Raw genomic sequence first — 26,294 nt, 5'->3', positions numbered from 1 at the left:
ATGTCAGTCATGTTTCCTCAAAGGTTTGGGTCAGTGCTATGTGGTGTAGTACATTAAATGAGTGCATTTTTTTGGGAACGTTTTTTTCATCCTGCCCAGTGTGTAAAGCTTGAAGAGTGAGTTCTGAATATAGTTCTGGGATCTTGTAAAGGCCTGTGAAGACAAAAAGTCCATAAGATCAGCAAAGCATCATTATTCCTTCCCAGCACTTTCTGGTGTTTTAATTTAAGTCTCAACTTCCAATAGTGCACGCTTCATACTTAAGTATTCTCTTTTCAGGAAATGTGTTGTGGCCCATCAGTGTCTCATAATGTGTAAACAATCTGCAGAAGGGACAAAGGGGTGGAATCATATAACTTGTGGAAATTAGCTACAAGGTCATTATCTCTAGAAAACTGTTTGCAGATGTATGTCCTATTTGTTCAAGCATTGCAATACTTTTTTCATTGCATCTGCATTGGAGGGATCAGAGCTGCTTGATTTATTGGCGTACAAAGGTTTTAAAGTATTTCCAGCACTGTTGCCCTGAAATGTTCTGAAATAACTTAGAAAGACTTGGAAATACTTTGCGTAGGCTTTCAATTATGTTTAAGGTCTTGTCATTTTTGTTTATTCGTCATTTAAAAATGCTCTATAGAACCTATGTCTTGGAAAATAATTTTGAAAAAGCCTGTAAATGTTTTGGATTTGCATTGGCATTTACTATTTATTACATGCCACTACAGTGATTTCATTCTTGAACTCTGAGAAAGTGCCATATCAGATGCAGCCAAAACTCTTCTGTCACTAGGGACCCTTCAAAATAATAGAAAAAAGCAAAGGATATGTTAGAATTTCCAACTTTATTAAATATTACCAGGATAGCTCATTTGATTTTGGTTTGGGGTTTATTTTTTCAGCCATTTTCCTTTCAGTGTTTGGTGGTAGTGTCTGTGCAGCTCTTTGGGACTGTAGCAAAAGTGAAGCAACCCCATATCCACTTGACCGACTCCCCACACACAGTCTTAGCAGGCTGTAACAGTCTTAACTGTAAATGAAGGCTCAGAGTGTCACTTCTATCACTGCATTTAAATATGAATCATTTAAAATTAGATAACGGTTATTTTCTAAAATGGCTCCAGGTTCTGCAGTCTCTCTGATTTGGTGTTACTGGAGTTTAAACTAGCTTTTCAGTTAGGGAAGAACAATCAGAGTTTCAGATGGGCCTATGTCATTTCAGTCTCTTCACACTGTTACGAAGGAGTTTTATGGGCTAGATTGAAAGCCGGTACCTGGAACTTTGTTGTGGTAAATAACATAAGTTTTCGCTTGGGGAGGGGAAAGATCTGTTTTGTGTTCCTGAGACAACATTGTATTTTCTCGAGGCTGAAACAATCCGTGTTTGTAACACTGATGCCGAGTGTGAGAAGAATGCTTTCTGAAAGTGGGACTCTGCCTGCGTAGGAGTACATTTGGTAGCATTCTTTATTATTGTTTGGAGAGATCTTGCCCATGCCTTTGCAGCAGAGAGAGTTTCTTAGCCCTCTTTGCAGTGGTCAGCAGGAATTGTTGGTGACCATGAGCTGTGTTTAAATAGCTGTTCTGGATAATGAGGGAGGGAACATTAGGATGTCACTGTACCAGTTTTACATGTACTCCCTCTCAGCTTGGCATCTGTAAGTGTTAATTCTTTTAAGGAAGGTTCAGATTGTGCAGACCGCAATGGTAACTCCCACAGAGCAGGACTGTTTTAGTCCATCGCTGAGAGCCAAGTTAATCTGTTTCCTGTATGACCTGCAAACTGTAATTTTCACCAAAGGTGAAGTGTATACAGAGGGCAGGACCTGGCCGTATCCCCATTGTTGTATTCTCAGAGTATGTCTGCACCAGCATATTGGTTCAGATCAGTACAGAGCACTTTAGAACAGTAGTCAATGTGCTTGCTCCAAAAGAGTGAGACACACAGAGTGAGCTCCTTTTAGTGGTAACTGAACCAGAATGAACTTCTCCTTTAGTGGGCTGTTAGTCCATGAAGCCAGACTACGGCTGGCACGAATTGTGAAATGCACATAACATGGGCACCAGTACCGCTGCAGCGCCTGTTCTGCCCTCCTAACCCACTCCTGTTGTGTTATTCCTTCGCGTAGACATAACCTTACTGGATGCAGTGTATTTCTTCTGATTGTTTAGTCTAAGTGTTTAACAATCCATACACAGTTTAATAGCTTTCTTGTTGCTAGTTTTTGAGATGTAAGTTCTACCATTCTTAAAATAACTTCATTCTGTTTATCTCTGTCCTTGGCTCATGAAACTCACGGTTTGAGGTGGTGGCAGCAGTGGGGTTTTTTATGCTTGGGCTGACAGTATACATAGGTGCTACTGTTGCTTTAATCTGGAATGTCTATGAGGCAGAAATAGTTATATTTCACTAAAAGTCATCTTTGTTCATAATACAGAACTTAAAAAGCAACTTCTTTTTACCAAGCCTGAAGATGCCAGTTAAAAATCAGCTGCTTTGACTGTGGTGTGTTTGATAAATTTGGGACAAATTTCTACACAATGTCGGAATTGCTTTGTCACAGAATCACAGAATAGTAGGGGTTGGAAGGGACCTCTGTGGGTCATCTAGTCCAACCCTCCTGCTGAAGCAGGGTCACCTACAGCAGGCTGCACAGGACCTTGTCCAGGCGGGGCTTGAATATCTCCAGAGAAGGAGACTCCACCACCTCCCTGGGCAGCCTGTGCCAGTGCTCTGTCACCCTCAGAGGGAAGAAGTTCTTCCTCATGTTCAGACGGAACTTCCTGTGCCTCAGTTTGTGCCCATTGCCCCTTGTCCTGTCGCTGGGCACCACTGAAAAGAGCTTGCCCCATCCTCCTGACACCCACCCTTCAGATATTTATAAGCATTTGTTAGGTCCCCTCGCAGCCTTCTCTTCTTCAGGCTGAACAAGCCCAGCTCCCTCAGCCTCTCCTCGTAGGGGAGATGTTCCAGTCCCCTCATCATCCTTGTAGCCCTCCGCTGGACTCTCTCCAGTAGCTCTGCATCTTTCTTGAACTGGGGAGCCCAGAACTGGACACAGTACTCCAGATGGAGCCTCACTAGGGCAGAGTAGAGGGGAAGGAGAACCTCCCTCGTCCTGCTGGCCACACTCTTCTTGATGCACCCCAGGATCCCATTGGCTTTCTTGGCAGCCAGGGCACACTGCTGGCTCATGGTTAACCTGTCGTCCACCAGTACACCCAGGTCCCTCTCCACAGAGCTGCACTCCAGCAGGTCCACCCCAAGCCTGTACTGGTGCATGAGGTTGTTCCTCCCCAGGTGCAGGACCCTGCATTTGCCTTTGTTGAACCTCATCATGTTCCTCTCTGCCCAGCTTTCCAGCCTATCCAGGTCACGTTGAATGGCAGCACAGCCTTCTGGTGTATCTACCACACCTCCCAGTTTGGTGTCATCAGCAAACTTGCTGAGGGTACATTCTAACTCTTCATCCAGGTCGTTGATGAAGAAGTTGAACAAGACTGGGCCCAGTACTGACCCCTGAGGGACACCACTTGTCACCAGCCTCCAACTAGACTCAGCGCCGCTGATGACAACCCTCTGAGTTCTGCCATTCAGCCAGTTCTCTATCCACTTCACCGACCACTCATCCAGCCCACACTTCCTCAGCTTCCCTAGGAGGATATCATGGGAGACTGTGTTGAAAGCCTTGCTGAAGTCTAGGTAGACAACATCCACGGCTCTCCCTTCGTAGCAGAGGCAGTGTAGCAACACTTCCTCCCACCCATGCAAATTTTAAAAGTATTAGCAATTATCTCATGAAACCTTTAGAGTTGCTGTAATCTTTTGCATTTGGAGAAGCCATTCCATTTCTACTTTGTGACACCAGATTGTCACAGGATCAGTTTCTACAAAGTTTTTTTAAATTCTGTAAAATTTGTGTTCTCAATTTTATGCAAAAAAAGTATTGTTTTCTTGAGTATGGTTTTTTTTTTTCACCTGAAATGTCCAATTATTCTGATTGTTAGATTGTTACCCCTTAAAGACATCCTGTTACCTGGGCTCAGGTGTTCTGTTGTGTTAGTACAACGCAGTGTACTGTTGTGTAGGTACAACGTAAAATTTTATAAGTAGTATCACAATGAGCTTGAAATAATTGCATAGAACCTGGAAGATAAAATGAATTCCAGTAAATTTAAAATTTCAACAGTCGTGGTTAGCATACAGAATATATTATTCTGTTATGGTTCTGGTAAATAAGTATATCTGCTTTTTTTAAAAAAAAAAAACCTGATGAGCAAAGATCTGTTAGGGTATGAAGGGTTCCAAAGTCCTACAGTAATTACACATACCAGGTTTGCCTCTGTGAGTATGCCCTGTAGTAATTCCTGTATGATTTCATATTTTATTCCGATCCTTCTGTGTTTAATTTAATTAAATTTTATGAAGTATGTTTGTTGAGATTTTGCCGTATTTGTTGTGATTTTTGGCCCTAAATTAAAGATTCTTAAGACATTGGCTGCATACCAATATGTTGGACCGTCTGTTAGTTCCACTGGCTGTTTTAGTTATTACATATCAAGATGTCTATCAGTATACCAACATATCTAAAAAATATAATTATTTTGCCACATGATAATACTGTGATAAAACTATTAGTAATAAAGGTAGTTGTGTGACCTGCAAGCAGCTGTTCTTGAATGCTGAGACCATCTTCATGATGCCCCACAAGTCGTTTCAAAATTGTATATCCTAATGATCTTTTCTGCATTACTTGTATCTAAAGATTTGTTGGGTGTTTGAGGATGGAGGTAGATGGCAGTACTAATTTAGCTGTGAATTTCATGATTCTGTGTACAGGCAGTAGACATTACTGTTTACTTTATACGAATCCTGCAAGCAGAGTTTGTGTTCTTCATTAAAGCTACCAGACTTGCAAAATTTCATGTAGCTCAGGTGTTCCTGAAACCCTGTAACTGAAAAAGCAGTGTGCTACTGCTACAAGCTGAAATGTTTGCATAGAAAATGAAGTACAGATAGAAGTTGTACATAGTCCACTCACTGTATGGGGAGCGTGGTATTACTTAGTTTGATGAGTATACATGTGCTGATAACACTTTGTCTGCAGCCTGTTTTTACTGCAGTGAGTACCAATGTAACAGAAATAACTGTATTCACTAAAAAATAAGGACCCAGATATTCAAATGTTTATAGGCTACCAAAGCTTTACAGGCAGTATAGAATTATCATGTGTATAGAAAATTACAACTGAAAAAACGAAATCACGTGAAGCAGGACTTTTCAGTTACTTTATGTAGACACTGTATGAAAAATTGTCACTTGAAAGAGAATGTTACTAAGAACTATAGATGTCTTAGAAATTTTCCAAATATCCAACCACATTTGTAGCAGTTAGAACATTTGGGTAGTTTTCATAAATACGGTTTTGAAAAGTAAGTCTGAATATTCTTAGAGTAAATCTTCCTTGCTTGGTGACTGTTGTCTGGAAATAATATTTTTGAAAGTAATGTTGAACTGTGTCACGGTATCTGTTACTGTTCAGTTATTCCTGATGTCAATATTTATTTGGAGACGGACTACCTAGAAAAGTGTGTAAATAGAGCAGTGGTGAACAGTTAATATTGGTTTGCAGGCTCTGGCATTTTCAGTGTATTTGTGTGCAATGAGCAGAGGCAAATTCTGGACTTCCTCTGCTCTAGGTTATTCCAAGTAAGGAGAAATTACACGTTCTCCTCATTCTAGTTTAACTTCGATTATATAGCTGTTTGGAAACTTAGTTTTCTTTATAGTTGCTGACAGAAGCTGCTGCGACATTGTGTAAGCAGTTGGTCTTAATATTGGAAACCTTTCTAGATATTTTTCATTAGCTGGTGTGTGTCTTGTATTCCATTTGACAAAACATGTGAGAAGGTTTAGCTACAGAACGGGGACATCAAGAATCCTTTTAGGACAAGAACTTGTTCAGATGTGCCTTTTTAGAGTAGAGACTTGCTTAAAAGTAAATTGATCAATTGCATTAAACTGAATACTTCTCTGTGTCAGTGCAGATTTGCCTGTATCACCCTATATGTCTGGATTTTTGCAGCAGAATTTTACATGTGAAGCAAGTTGATGCAGCAGAAGGGTTAAGCTGCTTAGAAGAAAATTTTTAAGGGGAAAGTATTCTTAAAGGAAGATTTTCAGTTCTGCTTTATTTAAAATGCCTAAAATTGTCATGATAGGCCAAGTTGTTCCTTCTGGGATTAGAGCCTGTCATCCAGTCAAGTTAGAAAAACATATTTCATGACTGCAGTAGCTTTTTCTAAGCTGTTGGAGGGCACAGCTGTTCCCCATCTGTGGGGTGCCCCATGGGGCAGTCTGTCTGGGCCTGGAGCATCTCTCGTAGGAGGAAAGGCTGAGAGAGCTGGGGCTGTTCAGCCTGGAGAAGAGAGGGCTCAGGGGGACCTCATCAATGTATACGAATACCTGCAGGGAGAGTGCAAAGAGAATGGAGCCAGGCTCTTTCCAGTGGAGCCCAGTGACAGGAGCAGAGGCAGTGGGTACACACTGAAACACAGGAGGTTTCCTTGGAACATCATGAAACACTGTCACTGTGAGAGTGACCAAGCACTGGTGCAGGCTGACCAGGGAGGTGGTGGAGTCTCCATCCTTGCAGACAGTCAAGAGCCATCTGGACATGGTCCCGGGCAGCTGTCTGTAGGTGTCCATGCTTGAGCAAGAGGGTTGGACCAGGTGACATCTAGAAGTCCCTGCCAGCCCCTGCCACTCTTGAGTATGTGCGTGTGACTGGGGGAGTTGGAGGGCAGAAGACAGTGACGGGGGCTCTGGCAGCTCAGGGGTAGGAGTGGGAACTGTTGAGATTTGTGCCCGCTTCTCAACAGACAGTCTAGGGCTGGAAATCAGGGAGAGGAGGTGCAGTGCTCAGCACTCACTCACTTGTTCCCTTTCTCTGTTGCATAGCTAGAGCTTTTTCAGTGCTGTTGCAGCCACTTTCACCTTGTTTTCTGCCTGTCTTTCCCAGCTGTGTTTGATTCCCTAGGGTGAGAATGGCCCCTTGCTGTCTAATGGGCAGTAAGTATTTTTCTCCCGGTGCCTTGTTAGAAGCAAGGCTTTACAGGTTTGGAAATGAGCGTGACTTGTCTGAAAACTACCCGTTACATATAACAATCTTATTTAAATTTTTTCTTTGCATGTGTTATTAGGATGAATTGCAAAATAAAAATGGTGACTGACTAGGCAATAATGCCAGTAAAATGTCATTTAAAAACTTGCTCGTCTCTACTACTCAGTATTGAAATAGCTTTTATCCGGTTTAAAATAGTAGTCTTTCATTTGGTCCAAATTGAACCATCCTAAGTATCCGAAGTCATCTTGTTACATGTGGTTTCTCTTTTCATGAAGTGGTACAGCCCAGGATGTGCCTATAAAATATCACAAGGAAAAATAATGATTTCAACACAGTTGTATCAATCTCCCACCTGTTATTGTGATTTGTATTGTGTGACTACTCAGCATTTAACTGTCACTTTAGCTTCTCAATTGACATTATTTTCTATGTAAATACTATGTTTAAGCTCTGATTATTGTTTTAGAATAGAGATAAAAGTACGTGAGAAGATAATTTGGTATTGCTTCAATTGACAGAGACATTACTAGTAATTCCTCATGCTGCTTTCTGCTTGTAGATCATTAGATTGTAAAGTCTTTGTGGAAAAGGCCTCCAGAGGTTTGGGTATTCAACAGTTCTTATCTAGCTGCCAGGAAGCCAATGCCCAGTGTTGTGCTGGGATGAACTTAAGTACAGTTGAGCACATCCCATCTTTTTGCTTAACTCTTGCGTAAATATCACTCATGGCAAAGCTTTTTTTTCCAAAGCTTCCTGCTGACCAACTGTTTACAAGGGTAGCAGAGCTGTGCAGTAGCTTAGTTTGATTATGAACGTTGAGTGGGATGCATTCAGTTTAACCATAATAAGTGAAAGGAAAAGAACTCTGTTTACCTGTTAGTTTTTTTAAAATAGTGAATGCTTGACTGTAATATAAGGTCTTATGATATTTCAACATTTTTATTTTTTCCCCTTTTTTCTAGGGTCCGGGTGTATCTCATCCCTATGATAGTGGTCACATAGCAATGACTTACACAGGTCTGTCATGTCTGGTTATTCTTGGAGATGATTTAAGTCGAGTAAATAAAGATGCCGTACTGGCAGGACTCAGAGCTCTCCAGCTGGAGGATGGAAGGTAAAAGATATTTTACATTCTACGGCTCTGCAAGGTTCATAGAAAACACAGATGTGGAATGAAACGTAAGAGACATGGTTTTTATGAAAATAGCTGTAGAACCTTTTCTTTCTATTAGAAAATAGTTTGGTGGGTAATCAGTAACAGTCGTAGAACACGTGCCAGTTTAGAGGACCAAACAGCATTGTCATACTAGAGAATGACAATATTTGCTTACAACTGTAGATGCTTGGTACTCGAAAGTTAGTTGACTGGTTTATGTCTGGGGAATGGTAGTTTTTCTGCTCTGTCCTTTATATAAGTGAGGTTTTCTGTGTTCGTAGTCTCTTGTTTTTTTGCAGGCCCCTGGAGCACTAGTAGGATGAAGTTTGCTGTGCTTTGTGGGAGAATGGGCTTTGTTTAGTTTTTGAGAGATTCCAGATATCAATATACAGGGTGAATTAGCCTATATGTTACTTGTAGTAGGAGTATATTACTAAACTTCATTGTGAAGTCTGTCCTTTTTGCATGCATTTTTTAATAAGTGTTGTGTAGCCCTTGATCTACTTCTGTTGGTGGGGTTTTTTGGTTTTTTTTAAAGCAGGTTGACACTGGTAGCTAATGAAGACTTCTGCTAAGGCACACAATCTGTCTATGTTGTTAAATTTTACTGAATGTCATTTTTGAAAGAGTACTTTAAGAAATGCAGAATTACAGAAATGTTCCTGAAGGACTTATCTTTCATTTCACAATGAAATTGCTATCACCCTTTATGAGTTAAGAAAGCTTTTGTTTTGGTCAAATGGCTTTGTATTGCCTAGACATCTTCAATAATTAAAACTTTTTTTTTGTAACACAGCTATTAAAATGCCGTGTTGCATGTTTTTAGAAAGAAAAAACAAACACGAACTCCAGAATGTTCGGAATGTAAGTGGTGAATATGAATTGTATGATGTACAGTTATTCTGTGATTTGTAACAGCAGACTGACCTTGATGGGCCAAGTCCTGAGATTTTTGTGCAGATACATATATGTGCATTTATTGATCTGCTGCAGTTTTCAGTTTCTGCAAGCATGTGGAGGTGCCTGTTCCATTGTTCTAAGCATTTCTATTATATGTCATTTTTGTTTTTAAAGTATATCCCAAAGGAAGGAGATGCTCCCAACCCACTAGCGTCTTGAAGTGATTACTTGTTATCTTGCCTGATTACAGTAATAAGCTACATGCAACTAACCTCTTCTGCATGTTTGCATCATGTGGTTTTAATGTACAGACTGATAACTCTTGTATATGATGCTGTGTTTTATATTCCCTGCTGAAGAGTGCCAGCTATCCCCTACAAGGAAAGGAGGGTGCTTTGCATATCTCTGGTATGGAATAGCTACTTTGGCAGGAGTCAGTTTCTAGTGTGACAGACATTTTCATACCTATGAAAACCACTTTTACTGCCCCAAAGGGGGAGGATCTGTGAAGGCCAGAACTTGAACTTATCTCGCCTTGACCAGACTGAAATGGCGAGTGAGCTCAGTGAGGGAAAGAGAGTGTAAGTATGCTAGCCTTAGTTAACAAAAGACAGGTGTGAAGAAACAAAAACTAAAAAAAAATATATATTGTCTTTTTTTACACTATGAATAAATAGATGTGTTTTAATTTATGTCTTTGATTTGAAGTATGTGGATAACATACAGCGTGGTTATCACCTGAGGATGAAGCAAGATTGTAAACCACGGTACTGGCATTTCCTTAAAAAGTGTCTTGTTTCCCAGAATGTACTGTGCCGTATCCAGAAAGTAATGGAGTTCATCCTTATCTGAGCTGCAGAGAGCAAGGGCCTGGCACTATTGGGGTTAGGAGAGATGAAAATATCTTCCAGTAAATGTTGGAGGCTTTTCTGTGCAAGGAGATGAGATACATACTTGAATTGTAGAGTCAAAGAGGGAGTGTCATTGTGGTGATAGTCGTGCTTTAAAGACTGTCTTAAAGTCGGAAATACCTCCTCCCCCTTTTTAGAAGATGTGTGTCAGGACGACTCATCAGAATATTCTTTTGTGCTGGCTTCTTGCAAATGGTGAAGTCCTCAAAATACACTAACTCTTTGAACCAAGTGGAGGCTTGTCAGGCAGCAAATCACATCTTCATTTTAAGGGTCTCAGAGAGCACAGGATTGTACCTAGATAACTCAGATACAGCAACTTTAAAAAGTTCCTAGAGTTTGGAAAGATTGTAGCCATAAGACATCAAAAACTGGATTGAAGGTGGTTTTTACTGTTACACGTAGGAAACTGATCCTAAAGTTGCAGTGAGGAAAGAAAGCCTTGTCAACTGTCCAGATTTCTAGGAAGGCAAAGAATTCTGCCCTGAACAGTAAATGGTAAAATGGTAATTCCTGCATCACATATGCTGTGATAGGTGAAAGAATGTGAGCATTAATCTCTTCAAATAAATGAAGACCAGTGTCATTACATTGCTGGAGATAAAGTCACCCAGGCCCCTAAATGTTAATAGTTACATTCATTTTGCTTGGCTTAGTTAGAATCACATGTTCTAAAAAGAAGATCCAGCATAGCTTTGGGTTATATTTATGTGCATACTGTAAATAGAAGTAACTAATTTTTAGAGGAAAAATTACACAATCCTTCAGCTGTGTCCTGGTTTTGGTATCTGCCACTCTGTTTATTGCCATCATGCTCTAAATGGTGACAAACTGCTTTTCGTATTTTCTGATATAACAGGCTATACAGCATATAATGACAGAAATGTTTCTTTCAGTTTCTGTGCCGTGCTGGAAGGAAGTGAGAATGATATGAGGTTTGTGTACTGTGCTTCCTGCATCTGCTATATGCTCGATAACTGGTCAGGCATGGATATGAAAAAAGCGATAGACTACATTAGAAGAAGTATGGTGAGTATTCACAAAGTGTAATTTCCTACTACATTTTAAAGTTCCTAGCTTTATTTCTTAACTGTGACAAAAAATCCCCCCATCCAGATTGAAATATTATGGTAATTTCTTTCTCTTTTGTTCCTACTTTAGCGAGTGGAAAATGAAAAAATACACTGGGTTGTTTTTTTTTTTTTTCATTTGTATTTTCGTTGTAATTTGTGTACTAGCTAGATATTTTTATTTGGTGTGTATGTTCACTGCAAATTAAATCTGACCTTTTTTCTTTAAAACTTAAAATTTAAAGCAGTTTTTTTGAAATTGTGGCCTGATGTTCCTATAAGTTAGAAAAAATGCATAATAGAACACTGCATCAATAAAATACGTTTTAATGAGCTGTAGTGCTGCTTTTTAAATTATATACAGAATCAAAAGAAAAACTAATTAATGACATCAGTTCAAACTTAGTAAGAGTTTCCAGTCATGCACTTCATTATTTATTTATTAGATACTTGGAATGAAGGAAAATGTTAGTATATACACATTTTTTTTCTTTCTCTGTGAAAGCGGTCTTCATACTTAGTTGGAGAAAAAGATTTTTCAGGGGTTTTTCATTATGTTTTCATTAGTGTAATTGAGTTTCATTTTCCCAGATTGAAATAAATGTTTTTCAAAGAAACTGAGTAAGCTTGAAAATTACAATTTCTTGAATGTGACTAAACATGCATAGTAAACTCTTCTGGTCAATAAAAAAGAGCCAAAATTTATAATGATATACTGTGGCAGCACACCATAATAAGTTATGGCAGTCACAAAGCAAGCAAAAGCAGACAGCAGCAGAAGCACTGTAATGGTTAATCATCACATTTTTATATCCCCTTGTCCCCCAGCCCCATAGTCTCATTGGTGAGGGTCTTTTGGCATGTAGCTCCTTTGTTCTTCTGATTGGTCATCATGCGTCCATTCACGCAACCTTCACGCTTATCGAAGAGTTGGATTTTCCCATCCTGTTTCTTTGTTCCTTTCCTCCTGTTTTTCAACCACAGGTGCACAAAATAATTAGCTCATAGATACGGCTCTATTCCATCAAGACCGTCAAGGCTGCCTGCGGCCCAGCCGATTCCCACAATATACAACTTCAGTTGTAAACCAGTATGTTTTAGTAGTTGCTGCCAGCAGTGAGATTGTGAAATTGAAGTGAGAAACAAGTCTAAAAAAGACTTAATCTCCTTCTTCAGACCAAATTGGGTTTTATTTTTTGTTTATTATGTAAGGAGGTGGTTAGATGCATAAGCATTTCTTACTGTACATCACAAGAAGCTTTCTGGCACACTGCCATAGACTGGTTAGGAGCATAATTTTATTCATATGTTCTTTTTCAACAAATTTCAAATCATCTAATCCATACGTTGTACATTCATGACATTAGCCTGCATGCTGGAATTGAGAGGATGAACAAAACTTTATGCTATCACTCCTACATTGCTTTTAATGCTTTTTAATGTGTTTCTGCTTGGCTTACTCCCCCAACACACCTCAGCAGGACAGAGGAGAGAATAGGAGGAGCATAAGCAAGAAAACTCAGTGATGGACGTACGGTTAGCTAAGTGAAGAAAAGAGGAGAAAAACAAGTGATGCAAAGGCAGTCAGTCAGTCACGGCCTCCCACAGGCAGACTGATGCCCAGCCAGTCTCCAGGCATCAGCCATCTTGGAAGACACCTTCTTCCTCCTCACCCCTTCTTCTTCTGCTACCCCAGTTTTACTGCTGCGCGTGAGGTTATGGCATACAGAATATTGCTTTGGGCAGTTGGGTTCAGCTGTTCTAGTTGTGTCACCTCCTAGCTTCTTCCCCAGCCTACTCACTGCAGGATGGTGAAGTGGTGAAAAGGAGAAAGCCTTGATGCTGTGCTTGGTACTGATAGTCCATCCAACAGCTGTCGTCTAGTGCCCATGTCTCCCCCACTTCTGGCAGGTCAGCCTACAAGCCTGTGAGATTCATGGTCCCACTCCAGTTGCTGGTACTCAGACCACCTGTCTTACCCACTAACTACTTGGGTCTGAAGTTTGCTAGCATTCACATACGTGCACACTTGGAATAGATAGCACAGGTCCACAGAAGATAGTTTTAAAAAGTGTTTTATAAGTCTTGGACCAACCAGGGTGATCAGGTGGTCAAGGGCAGGGCTTAGTTATGCAAGCATACAGACCAGCAGTCTGTTCACGCTCTCCTAGCACCTTTTATCCCCTTTTTGCCTCTGTTTTGCCTTGCTAGTTCCTCTCCAGTCTGCTTTGATCTTTCTCTTTCTTACCATTGGTCCTTCCCCTAGCCATCCCATAATAAGTTGTGCACACGCATGCATTCCCCAGAAAACATCCCATAACAAGTTTACACAATCCCAGATTTTTGTCCCCTTGCAATCCCATAAGAGCTCCTATACCCCCGTAGTTAGTAGCCCACTTAGCATGGGCTTCCACGGTGAGGAGATCTCTGCTGACTCCTCTTGGCAGGCTTCACCCAGGGACAATGATCTATCCATTCTCCTTTGACAGTGTGAGGGAGCAACGGAGTCAGGGTGCTGCTCACTTTTCACTGATTAGGTTGGAAGGGTTTTTCCTCCTCTGATCCTTGCTGGACCTTTGTGGTTACTGAGGTGAGCCTTTAATCAGGTAGCTTAGCAGAGATAGAATAGGAGAATCAAATACTAAGAAAGAATAGAGAACAAAACCAAAGAGCAGATGCCTCATAATGTTGTGCTATACATCTCGTCAACTGTTGGTTAGCATTTTGTACCCTGACTGTATTTTTGGTCCAAGAGGATATGGTGGAACTGGGAAGGGTATAAGAAAGTTGAGTGGAATTGTTAGAGGTATGAACCAGCTTGTGTAGAAGGAGCACTTAAGATGCTAGGACTCTTCATTCTGGAAACGCGATGATTAAGTGGATTGTGACAGAGGTATGTAAAGTAATAAGTAGCACTGAAAAGATGAAGTGAGCCCGGAACAATTACTTCTTTCTAAGACAATAACTAGAGAGCATTATATGAGGCCGCTGATGGAGGAGGCAAGCGAAGAATTTTTGAAAGTTTGGAGCTTTCAAATGGTGCTGGAGATTTACTGTCTACAGTGATCTTGAACCAAATTTATAGTTTGCTTCTAGAGCCTTAGCATTAATCCTTGAATCTGCAAATTCCAATTTGGAATTGCTCCTACTGGGAAAATTAACACCACTTTAAAAAAAAAAAAAAAAAGTGAAAAAAGAAAAAGCCTGAACAGAACAAGACCTCTTTGGAAGGGCCTGTAGTAATACTTTGGTTGACCAGTGAAGTAAGACTGAAGTCTGGGCTTGGTCAAAGTCCGGAAGACACTGGCTTATCACAAAGACGAGGTCTTTTCCCAGCCAGCTCAGAGAGTAACTCAAAGAGATCCTGTAAGCAGTGTTCAGTAGGCAGCAGTCTCCTTAGAATGTGCTTATGTGTAACAAGAAACTATATTTTTGTCCGGGCTTACTGTGAGATGGTAGATTGACTATATAGTGTGTTCAGTAGGACATCTTCTCTAAGTGTCAGTTTGCTGTGAATGCACTGCAGAGTTGGTATGCGTATGTACACTAGTTTCGTCTGGGTTTTCTGGGTGTGCACTGCTTGGTCAGACTGGTATTTCAGTGCACCAACTCGGTTGCTAGGTGCCTGGAACTTCTAGGCAAATACAAGAAGTCTTTGCATTCTGCTTGGTCACATCGTAGAGGTGAAGATGTGTTTAAGGAAGTCTCAAATGCTCAGAGAGTCGCCCTTTGTGAAAATCATTTCACGGTAGTGGATGTTCCTTCGTCTCATTCATCTCTTTCCATGACCCTTCATGAGATGTATTCCAGTTCAATTAGCTGTCACAAGAAGCAAGTCTTTCTTAAAGTGTATTGCTTAAATGCAATGAACGTGAAATATGTTATTCAAGAATATTAGCCTTTTTTCTCTGCTAAGATTTTGTATATGGTGCTAGAAATAACCTGTATATGTAGTAATTCAAAGTAAATTCTATTTGAGATTATTTCATTTGTTACTCCTTGTGTAACTAGCTATACAGTGAATATTGCTATAGATTTTCTTGCAAATGCTTATTCCTCTTTCCTACAATGTTGCCTTGTTCTGCTGCTTACGTTAATTATAAAGCAAAGCAGATTGTGTTGCTCAGTAGTAAATTGCTGTGACAGAAAGGTGTGGTTTTGTTTTACAATTATATGTCACCATTTGCACGTAAATGAAGCAAGTGATAGTTAACAAACTTTTTTTGAGTTATTTAAATTGGCATACATGTGAAGTGCAACGAACTTGGATGGAGAGTAACAGGAGTGGTTAAGACCAGTAATCTTTATAATAAGCTCCTGGATTTTTTAGGTTATTCTTTGGAACTTATTCTCTTTAGTGATGCAGTATCAGAAATGTGATAGATATAATTCAATACAGCTGAAGTAGGGAGGGAGTTTGTGTAGTTAAGCATGTTAAGAACAGCAGAAGACTGGAACACGAAACAATGGTGTTGCTTTATTCAGAAAAGTAGCTGGGTTAAAAAGAATTGAATCTTCATACAGACTAGATGGCCTTCTGTTACTACTTGACTAAGAAATGTTTATACAGTACTGATCACGAGAACAATTCTGGATGAGTTTTATTGTCAGTGAAATAGGCTCCAATCACAATTTTTATCAGCCTAAGTTGATTTTTTGCTTTCACGTTTAAAAGTCAGATATATCACTAGTCAAAAAACAAAAGGCACTAAGAAGCTGAAATTTTGAATGACTTCACCAAACCACAGACCCTAAAATAACTGCTTTTTGCAACACTGCTTGATTTACTACAAACTTGGTTTTCAGGTAGAGATATTGCAAGAACTTTTAAGTGTAGCATCTGGTTCTTCCAGTAGAGTCCTCTTGAAATGCAAATACATGAGTCTGTTGATATAGTGAAGCTGATTGTGCAGCTTTTAAAATATGAAGTAGAGATTGTACCCAACTGGATTTACACATATCCTGAGGATAGTATGTATTTAACTGTATAGCTTTCATGTTGCAGTAACCTAGAGCCTCTTTTGCATGTGATTTCCTGGGCCCTTTCAAAAGGACAAAGAAACAAAAATATTTCCCTAGTTGCACACAAGTCCTCAAAGAGCAGCTGCTGCATGTAAATAAATAGGCACCAGTCAGCCAAAGGTCAACTATTGTCTATTAAAATTTCAAGCTAATTGTACAGCCCAACATAGTACACTGTGTGGGATGCACACTTAACAGCTTTTCTCCACAGCTAATTACTTAGTCATGTGTAAAGCAAACCACCTCCTTTTACAATTGCTGTTTGTAATTAGCTTTGCCAGCATAGCTTTGCTAATCAGCTTGCCTTTGCTTAGCAATTAATGGGCCTGTAGAGTGTAGTAGCACGTTTGGACCGCATTCTCAAAAGGCGGTGCAAAGTGTTTTACACTGTGTGTTATAACATTCAGGTATTCATAGGAATTACTTAAAATTGACCTGTTCAAACTTCAGAAGGTCGAGCTGCAGCTTGAAGTGTATCTATCAGATGTTACTCTCTTTAGTTGCTTCAACTTGCAGCAAGAATTCAAAAACTGAGAAATAGAGTTTTAATGTGGCTTCTGTTTCCTTTTTTATTCCCAATGCCAGCTTTAAAAACAGATCTACAAAACAATCCTTAGGTCATTGCTAAAGACATGCTAGCTCCTGTAGGCATTCTTTGGTTAGGACTATGGGAGTCTGTCAAGGTGTCCTGTATCTACTAGCCACTTCTAAATATTTTGGAGAAAACAGGAGAAATTCATAGTCAGCATGGGGGTGGGGGCAGTTGAAATTGCTTTCTACCTGTCTGATCAGATATTGAACAAATCATTAATTGAGCAGCTACTATAGAAAGCGTAGGATCTTTGTTATTTAACTTTAAAAGTTAAACATAAAAGGTTGAATGATTTTTGTTCCTACTAAAGAGTTTGCTATTTGTCCAGTGGTAACTAATTAAGCATTCTATGAACTGTTGTAAAATAAACATTTTCCATTTTACAAATAACTTACTCGGATCTCTTGTTTTTTATCATGCAAAATGATTTAATGAATTTTTAAGGAATAAAGATTATTATTTCTACGTATACAATATCACCTGCTCCTACGTTGCTCATAACAGACCTGTACTGTAATATTCTTGGTGCTTTGTTCATCAGACTCAAGTTTCTGCTTTTGCTTATCAAAGTGATTTTTCGGCATTGTTAAGATATTTTTTAACAGTAAAATTTTATAGGGCAGGTCAAGTTTAGTCCAATAGTATGCTTTATGATGATGTCAGTTCTGGTTTGCCTCCCCCACTCCGTAGTCTTTTTTAAAGCCTAATGTTCTTTTTTTAAAGCCTAATGTTCTTGCTTCTTGATAACGCATTTCTTGTACTTGAGTATTGTACACACAATAGTACCTTTCATTTTGTCTTTTTGTGTGTTAACCAGCTTTTGGGTTAGAGACAGATTTAATTTATCCATTTAACTTTGTTTGGAATTTTGTATCCTTTTCCTCTTTTTATGAAGAAAAAAATTGTTGTGTATTTTTCCTTTAAGGGTTATCTGCATTACATGCTTTCAATTTTTAGCAAGAACTTGTTTACCCATTTTCAGACTTTTAGCATACGTCACAACTAAAATAAATTCCATGAAAGTCATAAAAGCTGCCTGCGTTGAAACAAGGCTGATTTGTTAACTGTTTTGTGCTGAGAGCTTTTTGAGGGTTGGGTTCAGAATTTAATCAGGTTAAATGGTGGTTATGATCTGATGATAATTTTGCTAGTAAACTGAGAAATTGCAATGTCTGTGAAAGTGATTTGGTACTAAAGTAACTGGTTTGTGGGGTTTTTTTTTTTTCTTCAGTCTTATGATAACGGCCTGGCGCAGGGAGCTGGACTGGAATCTCATGGTAAGAATGTTACCACGTTCTACACCTGGTTTAAAGACTGGGATTGAAAATGCTGTAAGAGGTGCAGGGGGTGTCATGCTTTTATCTCTTTCCTAGTTTTAAGGAAGTGGAATGAGGAGGAGCAAATCTCTCATCTTCCCTTAGTATCAGACCAGATGGGCTCTTAATATATCAACTCCATTAATCTTATCTCATGAATATTTTGTTGAAAGGTGTTGGCGGTAGTTCTCATCTCTTGCTGAGAGAGTGAACTTCTTTTACATGTACCATTGCTTCTCTGTGGATTTTTTTCAGGAGATTTTGTGCAGCGCACCTGATAATCTCCAATTTCAGCAGCTGTTAGTAAAACCTCAAAGCATTTCCTCTGGTAGATTACAGCATCCATTGGGGGCTCCAGTGTTGAAGCAGGAGTTAATTTTTGTAAACGGTAGTAGTTGCGAAGGTAGGAATTCCCAAGAGACTGATGTTTTTAAGCAAAATGTTTGTATGCCATGAAGTAGTGGTCTGCTCGTCCAAGAGAAGCTAATGATTTTTGTGTGACTGATAGTAAATCTATCACATGTTTGCTAGCTTTATTCTTGGTATTGAGCTTTGGTAGAATTCCATCTGTTTTCTTCCTGCAGGATGGACAGAGGTGAAAAACTTCAATTATACCCCTATGTATTTAAAAAATCAGTTAACTAAGTTACTGTAGAATGCTAGTGATAAGAGATAGCATTACTTAAGCATGCTTCTCCTGCTGCATTTCAGCACGAGAATGAAAATAACTCTTAGAGTTCCTGGGATGTTTCAGCACTGGGGTAGTGTAAGGAACTTGCGGCCCTATGTCTTGTATCTACAGCTTGCTTACAGTCTTTCCCAGGCTGTAATTTTATCATATCAGGTAATAGACTGAGCATGAGTTTTGATGGGCTTTAGAAAGTGATGGCCATGGTACACAGACAAAGAACATGAGTTCCTCTTCTAATTCCAAATTTTATAGTGCAGTTTCCTTGACAAGAAAGAATTCCTTGGAAGCATAATTTGTGTTTATTACAACCATCAGAGTCCAGCAGTTTTTTCATAGTATTAGCCATGCCTTTGTGTTTTCCTTAATATTTTTTTTTTGCTTTCTGCTCATCAGACACTTCTGTCTGTTTATATCCTCTGGGGGATTGTGTCTGAGACTGCCTTTGGCATCTCTGCTTCAGTCTGATTGCTGGCATCCCAACAGCTTTCTTTTTTAAGTTACATATGAAGAAATGTTTTCTGTTGCATTGCAACTGCTGTGTAATGCAAATTGCACAGCATTGGGAGGCAGTCCATCTTTAAGAAAATTAATTCAGGTTTATTTGTGCAAGAGTTGGGTGGAGTTTTTCCTTCCCCTTTGACACACGTGCTTAACTAAAGTGGTTTTATTTATTTGGATTTTAGACTTAAAATTAACACTTTCATACTTCTAAAAATCCATTGATTTAATAGTTACTACCCTAGTTAAATTTTGACTGAGATCATAAGATCTTCAGTGAAAATCTGGGTAGCAAAACATTGCAAACCCAACTAATTATACCTATATATATAATATAATGTATAATATACTTCACAGGTGGCTCAACATTTTGTGGTATCGCATCGCTGTGTTTGATGGGTAAACTGGAGGAAGTTTTTTCAGAGAAAGAACTGAACAGAATAAGAAGGTGGTGTATAATGAGACAACAGAATGGCTACCATGGACGACCCAACAAACCTGTAGACACTTGCTATTCCTTTTGGGTGGGAGCAACATTGAAGGTAGTGTACAGAACAGCTACAGCATAGTTATTGTTTTGATTAGTTTAAGCATCGTGTCTTTTCTTTGCCTGAAAGAGTTACATATTTGACACAAGTGCATGAATATGCAGTGATCACTATAAAGGTCTTTCTTTCATCTTGCAAAAATGCAGGATATCGAGGTTTACCAGATTACTACTGTCTTTGCTATCACTGCTTCTCTGATGAATAGGCACTGTATTTTGGTATTAAAAATATAGTAAGATTTAGTAGATTACTGTAATGCTCTGATTTCTTTTCAGCTCTTGAACATATTCGAATATACAAATTTTGAGAAAAACCGAAATTACATCCTGTCAACTCAAGATCGCCTTGTTGGTGGATTTGCCAAGTGGCCAGATAGTCATCCAGGTAAATTTACTTTTTGAAATTATGGTGAATGTGTTCTAAGCTAGAAATACATTCAAGCAGTCAGACATCTGAAAGGTGTAAAGGAAGTTTTCTCCTCAATGTCCTTCAAAAAATGGAAAAAAAAAACCCTTTAAAATACGAGATTTTCACAATTTAAGTAGAAAAAGAGAGGTAAAGTTTTTCCCTGTTGAGCCACAGAGCAATCGAGCTGTTGTTGTTTAGACCGTTGCTAAAAGTGTGTGGCTGTCTGTTTAGAGCTGGAGAAGCCTTTCCATACGTGTTTAACTGTTCTAGTGAAAAGGAATATTATGCAGTGGGTATCTTTGTAAACAGCCTGAGTAAAAGATTTCAAAACATTTGTTTCCTTAATGAACGAATCCTTTAAGCTTATTCATAAGTCATTGATGTATATAAAAACAGTCAAAGTTTACAGTTATATGTTATGATTCACAGATTGTAGTTACATATAGCAATTATACATAGTGCACGTGAAAAATAATTATTATCCTTTTGGAAGTGGATAATTTGAAGTAGTGAAACCTTTAAAAGATGCTAAAATCTTTTAATTTTAAATAATTTTAGAAGATGCTAGAATTCAATGAAGATATTGCAAACTTGTGAAAGCAAACCTTGTACCAGTAGTGTTGCCCAGAGGCATTTTGTACAGGGAAAGTAAGCAGTCTGTAAACTGACCAAATAAGATAAAAATTTAGTCACAATAAAGGCTGTGTTCAGAATCAGTGCCTTGATATTTCATCCTTTCATCATTTCATTTTGAACAACAGTTGAGAATTTTTCAAGGTGGACCCACACTAGAAGCACAGTGCTTGTGATAGATGTCCTTCTCCCACTCCCCTGAAAACCAGCTTAGGATTCCTGAGGACTTCGTTGTATTTACTCTGCATTATATGGAGCAGTCAGTATTATTTGGAGGAAGTATTTCTGTTTATCTTGATGAACCATTTACTTAGTGACCTAGGAATTAAAAAATCTGTTAAAACCCCAGTCATGTGCAGAGTTCCTTAAACTGTCTTTTAGCATAGGTATGATAGTTAGAGATAAGATTTGAGAAAGGCAAGACTAATAATAAATCTGTTTTGCTTTGTTTTTTGTGGTGTTCCAGCCTGAACATTGTTTCTTATAAAGCAAGCTTCTGTTGTCTCTCTTGTTTTGCTGTGATAGGTGGGCTTATATCAGCATCCTTTCCTCAGGCAGTTGGTGGCGTTAGTCTGTGTTCACGTTTTGAAGGAAAGAGTAAAAAGTTAACGCAGTTGTAATGTGAAGAATGACTATAAATGCAACTTTACAAAGATTGTTTCTGTGGAATGTGATTTAATTGTCACACATAGACAGCTGAGCTTCCTACCAACTCAGTCTAATATCTGAAAGGCAAGCTGTCTTTTGATTGTTGTGTATCTCCATAGTAAAGGTTTCACACTTCACTAACATGAAGTGTCTGTGCAGCTCAATTGATCTTGAAAGCCTACTGGTCGTTAGATATACAGTCCTCTTGACTCCAGTGTAAATGCAAAATGTGAACATAACGACAGTGATATGAGTGATCTTGCAAATGAGTTAGTACTTCTTTTGAGGTTGAGCATGGACAGAAATTATTTGTTCTTCTTGAAGCGTTTAGCATTTGTAAAGCTGGTAACAGTGGCCTCAGTTTGGTTTGTTGCAAAACTCTGATGTGACAGAGTATTCCAGGGAAAGTTTGCAAAGTAAGAATGTGCTCTTTTTTCAGAGGTGCTAAGATGGATTCAGAATTTGAACGTCTGTAGCTCCTACTTTATAAAAGCTCTGTTTAAATTTAGGTAGCCAACCTGTCTTCGCTCTGCAGTAATATTTTTAGAAAGAGGAGTAGAAGAAATTGCAGAAAACAGTCAAGTGCTTATGATAATCTATATATTATATGGACTTCCAAAGTTGCAAGTAACTTTTCACAACTGATTGTGCAGGGAAGTACTATTTTGTAGTCCTGATGTTCTTGTGCTAACAGACATCATTTCAATGAATCCTGCTTCTGGAGGCTGGTAGCGTTACTTAACACTTTTTTTTTTTTTCCTTTAGAATAGTCTTTGGGCCAGCATGCTTATTGAGTAGTGAGCTTAGAAAACTTCTTGGCTATGAAAATAAATCTAGAAAGTCAAAAGACTCTTAAATACTAGTAGTCCTCTGAAAACATGAGCATAACAAACTGAATGAGGACATGATGGTTGGTTTGTTTATAGTGGACTACAGGTTGTCAAACACAGGAAGGGCTTTTATCTGAAGAATGTTCTGAGCATCATTGTAGCAGTAATAGTATTACTGTTGCATAAAGCAGGCACAGACATTGGCTCAGTAGGGAGATTTATACCTCAAAACAGAACGAAGCACCTACTGTATTTGTTCTGTTCTTTGTTTAGAAGTGACTGATACGTATTTTTTCTTCAAGTTTTCCATGTTAAGCAGTTAGATTTGCTGCCTTGTGTTAATACTACTTGTTATAAACATTAAACCACACTAGTTTTCTTCCTAGTAGCCCATACGGTGCTGTGATTTGGATTCATGACTAGAACAGTGTTGATAACACACTGATGTTTCAGCTGTTGTGGAGCGGTACTTATGCAGAGTCAAGGCCTTTTCTGCTCCCCCTACTGCCCTGCCAACGAGTGGCCTGGGAGTGCACAAGAAGTTGGGATGGAGCACAGCTGGGACATCTGAACCCCACTGAGCACAGGGGTACCCCATAACACATGGTGTTGTGCTCAGCAGTAAAAGCTGGGGAAAGAAGGAGGAGGATGTTTGGAGTTAGTGTTTTTCTGGGAAGTGGCTAAAAACCTGCGTGCCAATGGGATGCAGTGAATAAATTCCTTATTTTGCTTTGCTTGCACCCACGGCTTTTGCTTTCCATCAGAACTGTTATTCAGAAAACTCAACCCATGAGTTTTCTCACTTTTGCTTTTGTAAAGTGAGAGGGGGGAAGTGAGCGAGCAGCTGTGCAGTGCTTAGCTGCCTACCAGGGTTAGTCAACATTTCGCTAGGACACATACCCAAGCGATTTGGGTTATTTTTGGAATTGTGCATGTCAAGACTAGATTTCAATAAACTTTTCTTTTAAATTACTAGATGTACTGTTGCATGCCCTAGGAGGTTGTGCGGCAACTCTAATGCATCTTGCTTGTTATCTTTAAATGACATGCAATATAAAAGAATTGGTAGCACATGTGAATTACAGATTATGCAAGAGAAAGATCAAAAGATTTAACATAAGAGAGTGAGAGGATGAAAATCAGCATGCACAATTACTACATGTGAAACACTGAAGTGAGATTTGCTCTCATAGAAGTATAAATACACCTTATTTTGTTATGTTTTTAAGGCAGCAGCCGAACAGTTGAAAGGTTGCATGCTGCATTCTGTAGTTGTGAGTTACTTAGGTCTAAACACTTTTTCATATGTTTTTTAACCTTGGAAAGCTTGGTGTATTTCATAGCTTGAAACAGAGGAGTACACAGGCTGCATATATGTGTTTTAGCTAGAACTAACCTGAGTATTAAGTTAGCATGGATTTGCACAACTGTTGAACTCAGTGGTTAAACCCACCAAATAGCCATACATTAGGTTTGTATATAATTTTTAGTGGGTATCAGTGCATCTGTCCACAGGGGTTAATATACTGTATCACCTGAAGTTGAGGACTCCTTACCTGACATACTTTCTGCAGCATCAGTAGAGGCTGTGTCTGCTGAGCATGCTTTTGTCTGCATATTAATGCTGATAAGCAGAAGCCTTCTTCCAGAGTGTCTCTATCCAGATTCCTTCTTGTAACATCGTTTTAATCAAACAGGAATTCACTGGCACCTCCAAAAGATTGCTATGTGTTGAGAATTTGTAAGGGGCACGTTAAATTCATGTCCCATTTCCATCTTTAGCCCTAGATTTTGTGGGCAGATAATCCAATCTAATGGTTTGCTGCTGCTCAGAGGAGGCAGGCTCGCTTCTCTTCCTCCCAGCTTCCCAAAGTACTGCTGCACATCCTTTCTCCTTTTTGCACTAGCTTTGATGTATATCAAAACCTTCTGCAAAGCAGTTTAATTCACCAAAATGTCAGAAAACTGTCCGTTTTCTCCTTCTTGGGTTAATTTTCTTCCATGTTTTTTCAATCGCTTTAGGTCCTGGAGGGTGTTCAGCAAGCTGTAGTGCTGGTATAGGGTAGACAGCAGAAGCAGCCTGGGACAAGGGAATAAGAGCATCCGTTTTTGGTGGCAGTCATCTGTTATTGCTGATCAAGCCACCTCATGAATACCTATCCTTAGGGTATTCTCCCAGGAAGGGGGGAAGCTAGGTAAAGTAATGACTTCTTTCATACTTCTGAATCTTGCTCATAGGCAGCTGTTGGCACTAATTTTGGTGTTTCAGTAGTGAGCTGTTCATGAAGTAATCAGTGAAAAAATTCTTTCATGTTCGGGAAGAAAACTTGCTTTGTTGACAGATGTCATTTCCAGCTCCTCGAGTTCTTTTGCTGTTTGGCCTGAGCACTCAGAAAAAATAAAGTAGTGGGCAAGCATTGTTATAAAATAAAACTAGGCTCTAGTTTTAGAGATTGCAGACTATCAGTTCATGTGGGTGACTTTGGGCAGAAATTGGCTTTCTGTCAAAAGTCAAGTTTAAAATATAGCACCTGTTTGTTTTCTTTGGCTGCAATTATTCAGGAGTGTTGGAATCCAGGAACACTTGGCTGTGACAGTCTGACGTAATTTTCTTTTTCCTTTTCTGTCCTTCTTTCAGATGCTTTACATGCCTACTTTGGGATCTGTGGTTTGTCATTGATTGGAGAACCTGGTATTTGCAAAGTTCATCCCGCCCTGAATGTAAGCACAAGAACCTCAGAGCGCCTTCACCACCTTCATCAGATTTGGAAAACAAGGACTCTAAACAGTGTTCAGATGACACACACCTCTCTACATGACTGATTTAGACTTGAATTTAGTTCTGGTAGCATAATTGTAGCCCAAGGTTAAAAGCCATGTATAACCAATGTGCTCTTTTAAGTGCTGGAGTCATACAGTCAGATCTGTGTTGCTGGCATCACTTTGATAGATAGGGAGTTGCCTTCAGCAGGTTATTCTGCATTGTGAAAAAAGGCAGTATTTTGATTATATATATGTTTGTCACAGCAGACTGTAAATGGCTCTTCAAATGGCTTTACTTTTAAGAAATCCCTTGAGGCGTTTAAACTTCATTTTTATTTTATTTTTTTAGATTTGTGCATACTGTGTCAAAATAGATAATAGGAAAGTATTTTCAAAATCTGTTTACATATCATACAGTATAGCACAGAACCTTGGAGTTCTTTATGGTTTTAATGTTTGACATATTTTTGGCTAGAGAATGTCCCACATTAAGTCTCAGTTAAAAGTTACCTTTTATTGTCTACTTTCAAATTCCATAAACTTTGTTAAAAAAAAAATCAAGTAAATAAAGTTATTTTATTCAATATAGTGGACTTCTACAGTTGTGTGGCCTTACTAAATGGATTTCCTAATTCTCTGAGTAGCTTTCACACAGATGCAGTGGATCGTTCGCCAAGCAAGGAGTTTTCATCTGACATATTAACATATGTCAGTAAGAGACAGTCAACACAGTCTTTTGGAAGAGTAGCTGTGTGCAAGAGTAGCATTAGTACCTGTTTTCAAGGTCAAGCCTTTACAATACACTAAAATTGTACAACTGCATGCTGATTATTTTTTTATACCGATTTCCCTTTTAGGGTGAAATAATTGCGAGTCTCTTAACTATTCTGTTTAAAGAACGAAACATTGGCCTTTAAAGTAGGTGACAGTGGTTTACTATTGGAGAGGTGATGAACTTTCTCAGTGCCTTACTTCCTATGCTTGAAATGCTGCTCAGAATCAAAGCAATAACTTTGCAGCTGTTGGACTTGTGGCAGGTCGTTCTGTGCATTTCAGGCATACAGCAGACACGAGGATGTCTTTCTGCTTGCCAGTCATTAAGGCTTTTTTTTTTTTTTCTAAAGGACTTCCAAAAACAGATAACTGAAGATCTCTCAAGCCAGATTAAGCGTGCCATTTGCCAC

The 26,294-nt window shown here is 39.0% G+C and overlaps 1 protein-coding gene across 1 annotated transcript in view; it reads left to right on the top strand.

The window, feature by feature from the left end:
• PGGT1B (protein geranylgeranyltransferase type I subunit beta) overlaps positions 1–25,698 on the top strand; it is a 41,608-nt gene extending 15,910 nt beyond the window's left edge. Inside the window, 7 exon segments of the mRNA XM_075411092.1 lie at positions 8,087–8,238; positions 10,988–11,120; positions 18,007–18,052; positions 19,638–19,822; positions 20,104–20,212; positions 24,986–25,117; positions 25,120–25,698. Coding sequence (XP_075267207.1) covers positions 8,087–8,238; positions 10,988–11,120; positions 18,007–18,052; positions 19,638–19,822; positions 20,104–20,212; positions 24,986–25,117; positions 25,120–25,166 — 804 coding nt within the window. The 3' untranslated portion in view covers positions 25,167–25,698.
• Positions 25,699–26,294: the final 596 nt, after the last annotated feature.

This window comes from Opisthocomus hoazin, chromosome Z (genome assembly GCF_030867145.1).
Source record: "Opisthocomus hoazin isolate bOpiHoa1 chromosome Z, bOpiHoa1.hap1, whole genome shotgun sequence".
Classification (NCBI taxonomy): domain Eukaryota; kingdom Metazoa; phylum Chordata; class Aves; order Opisthocomiformes; family Opisthocomidae; genus Opisthocomus; species Opisthocomus hoazin.
This window is presented reverse-complemented; position numbering and strand designations above follow the sequence as displayed.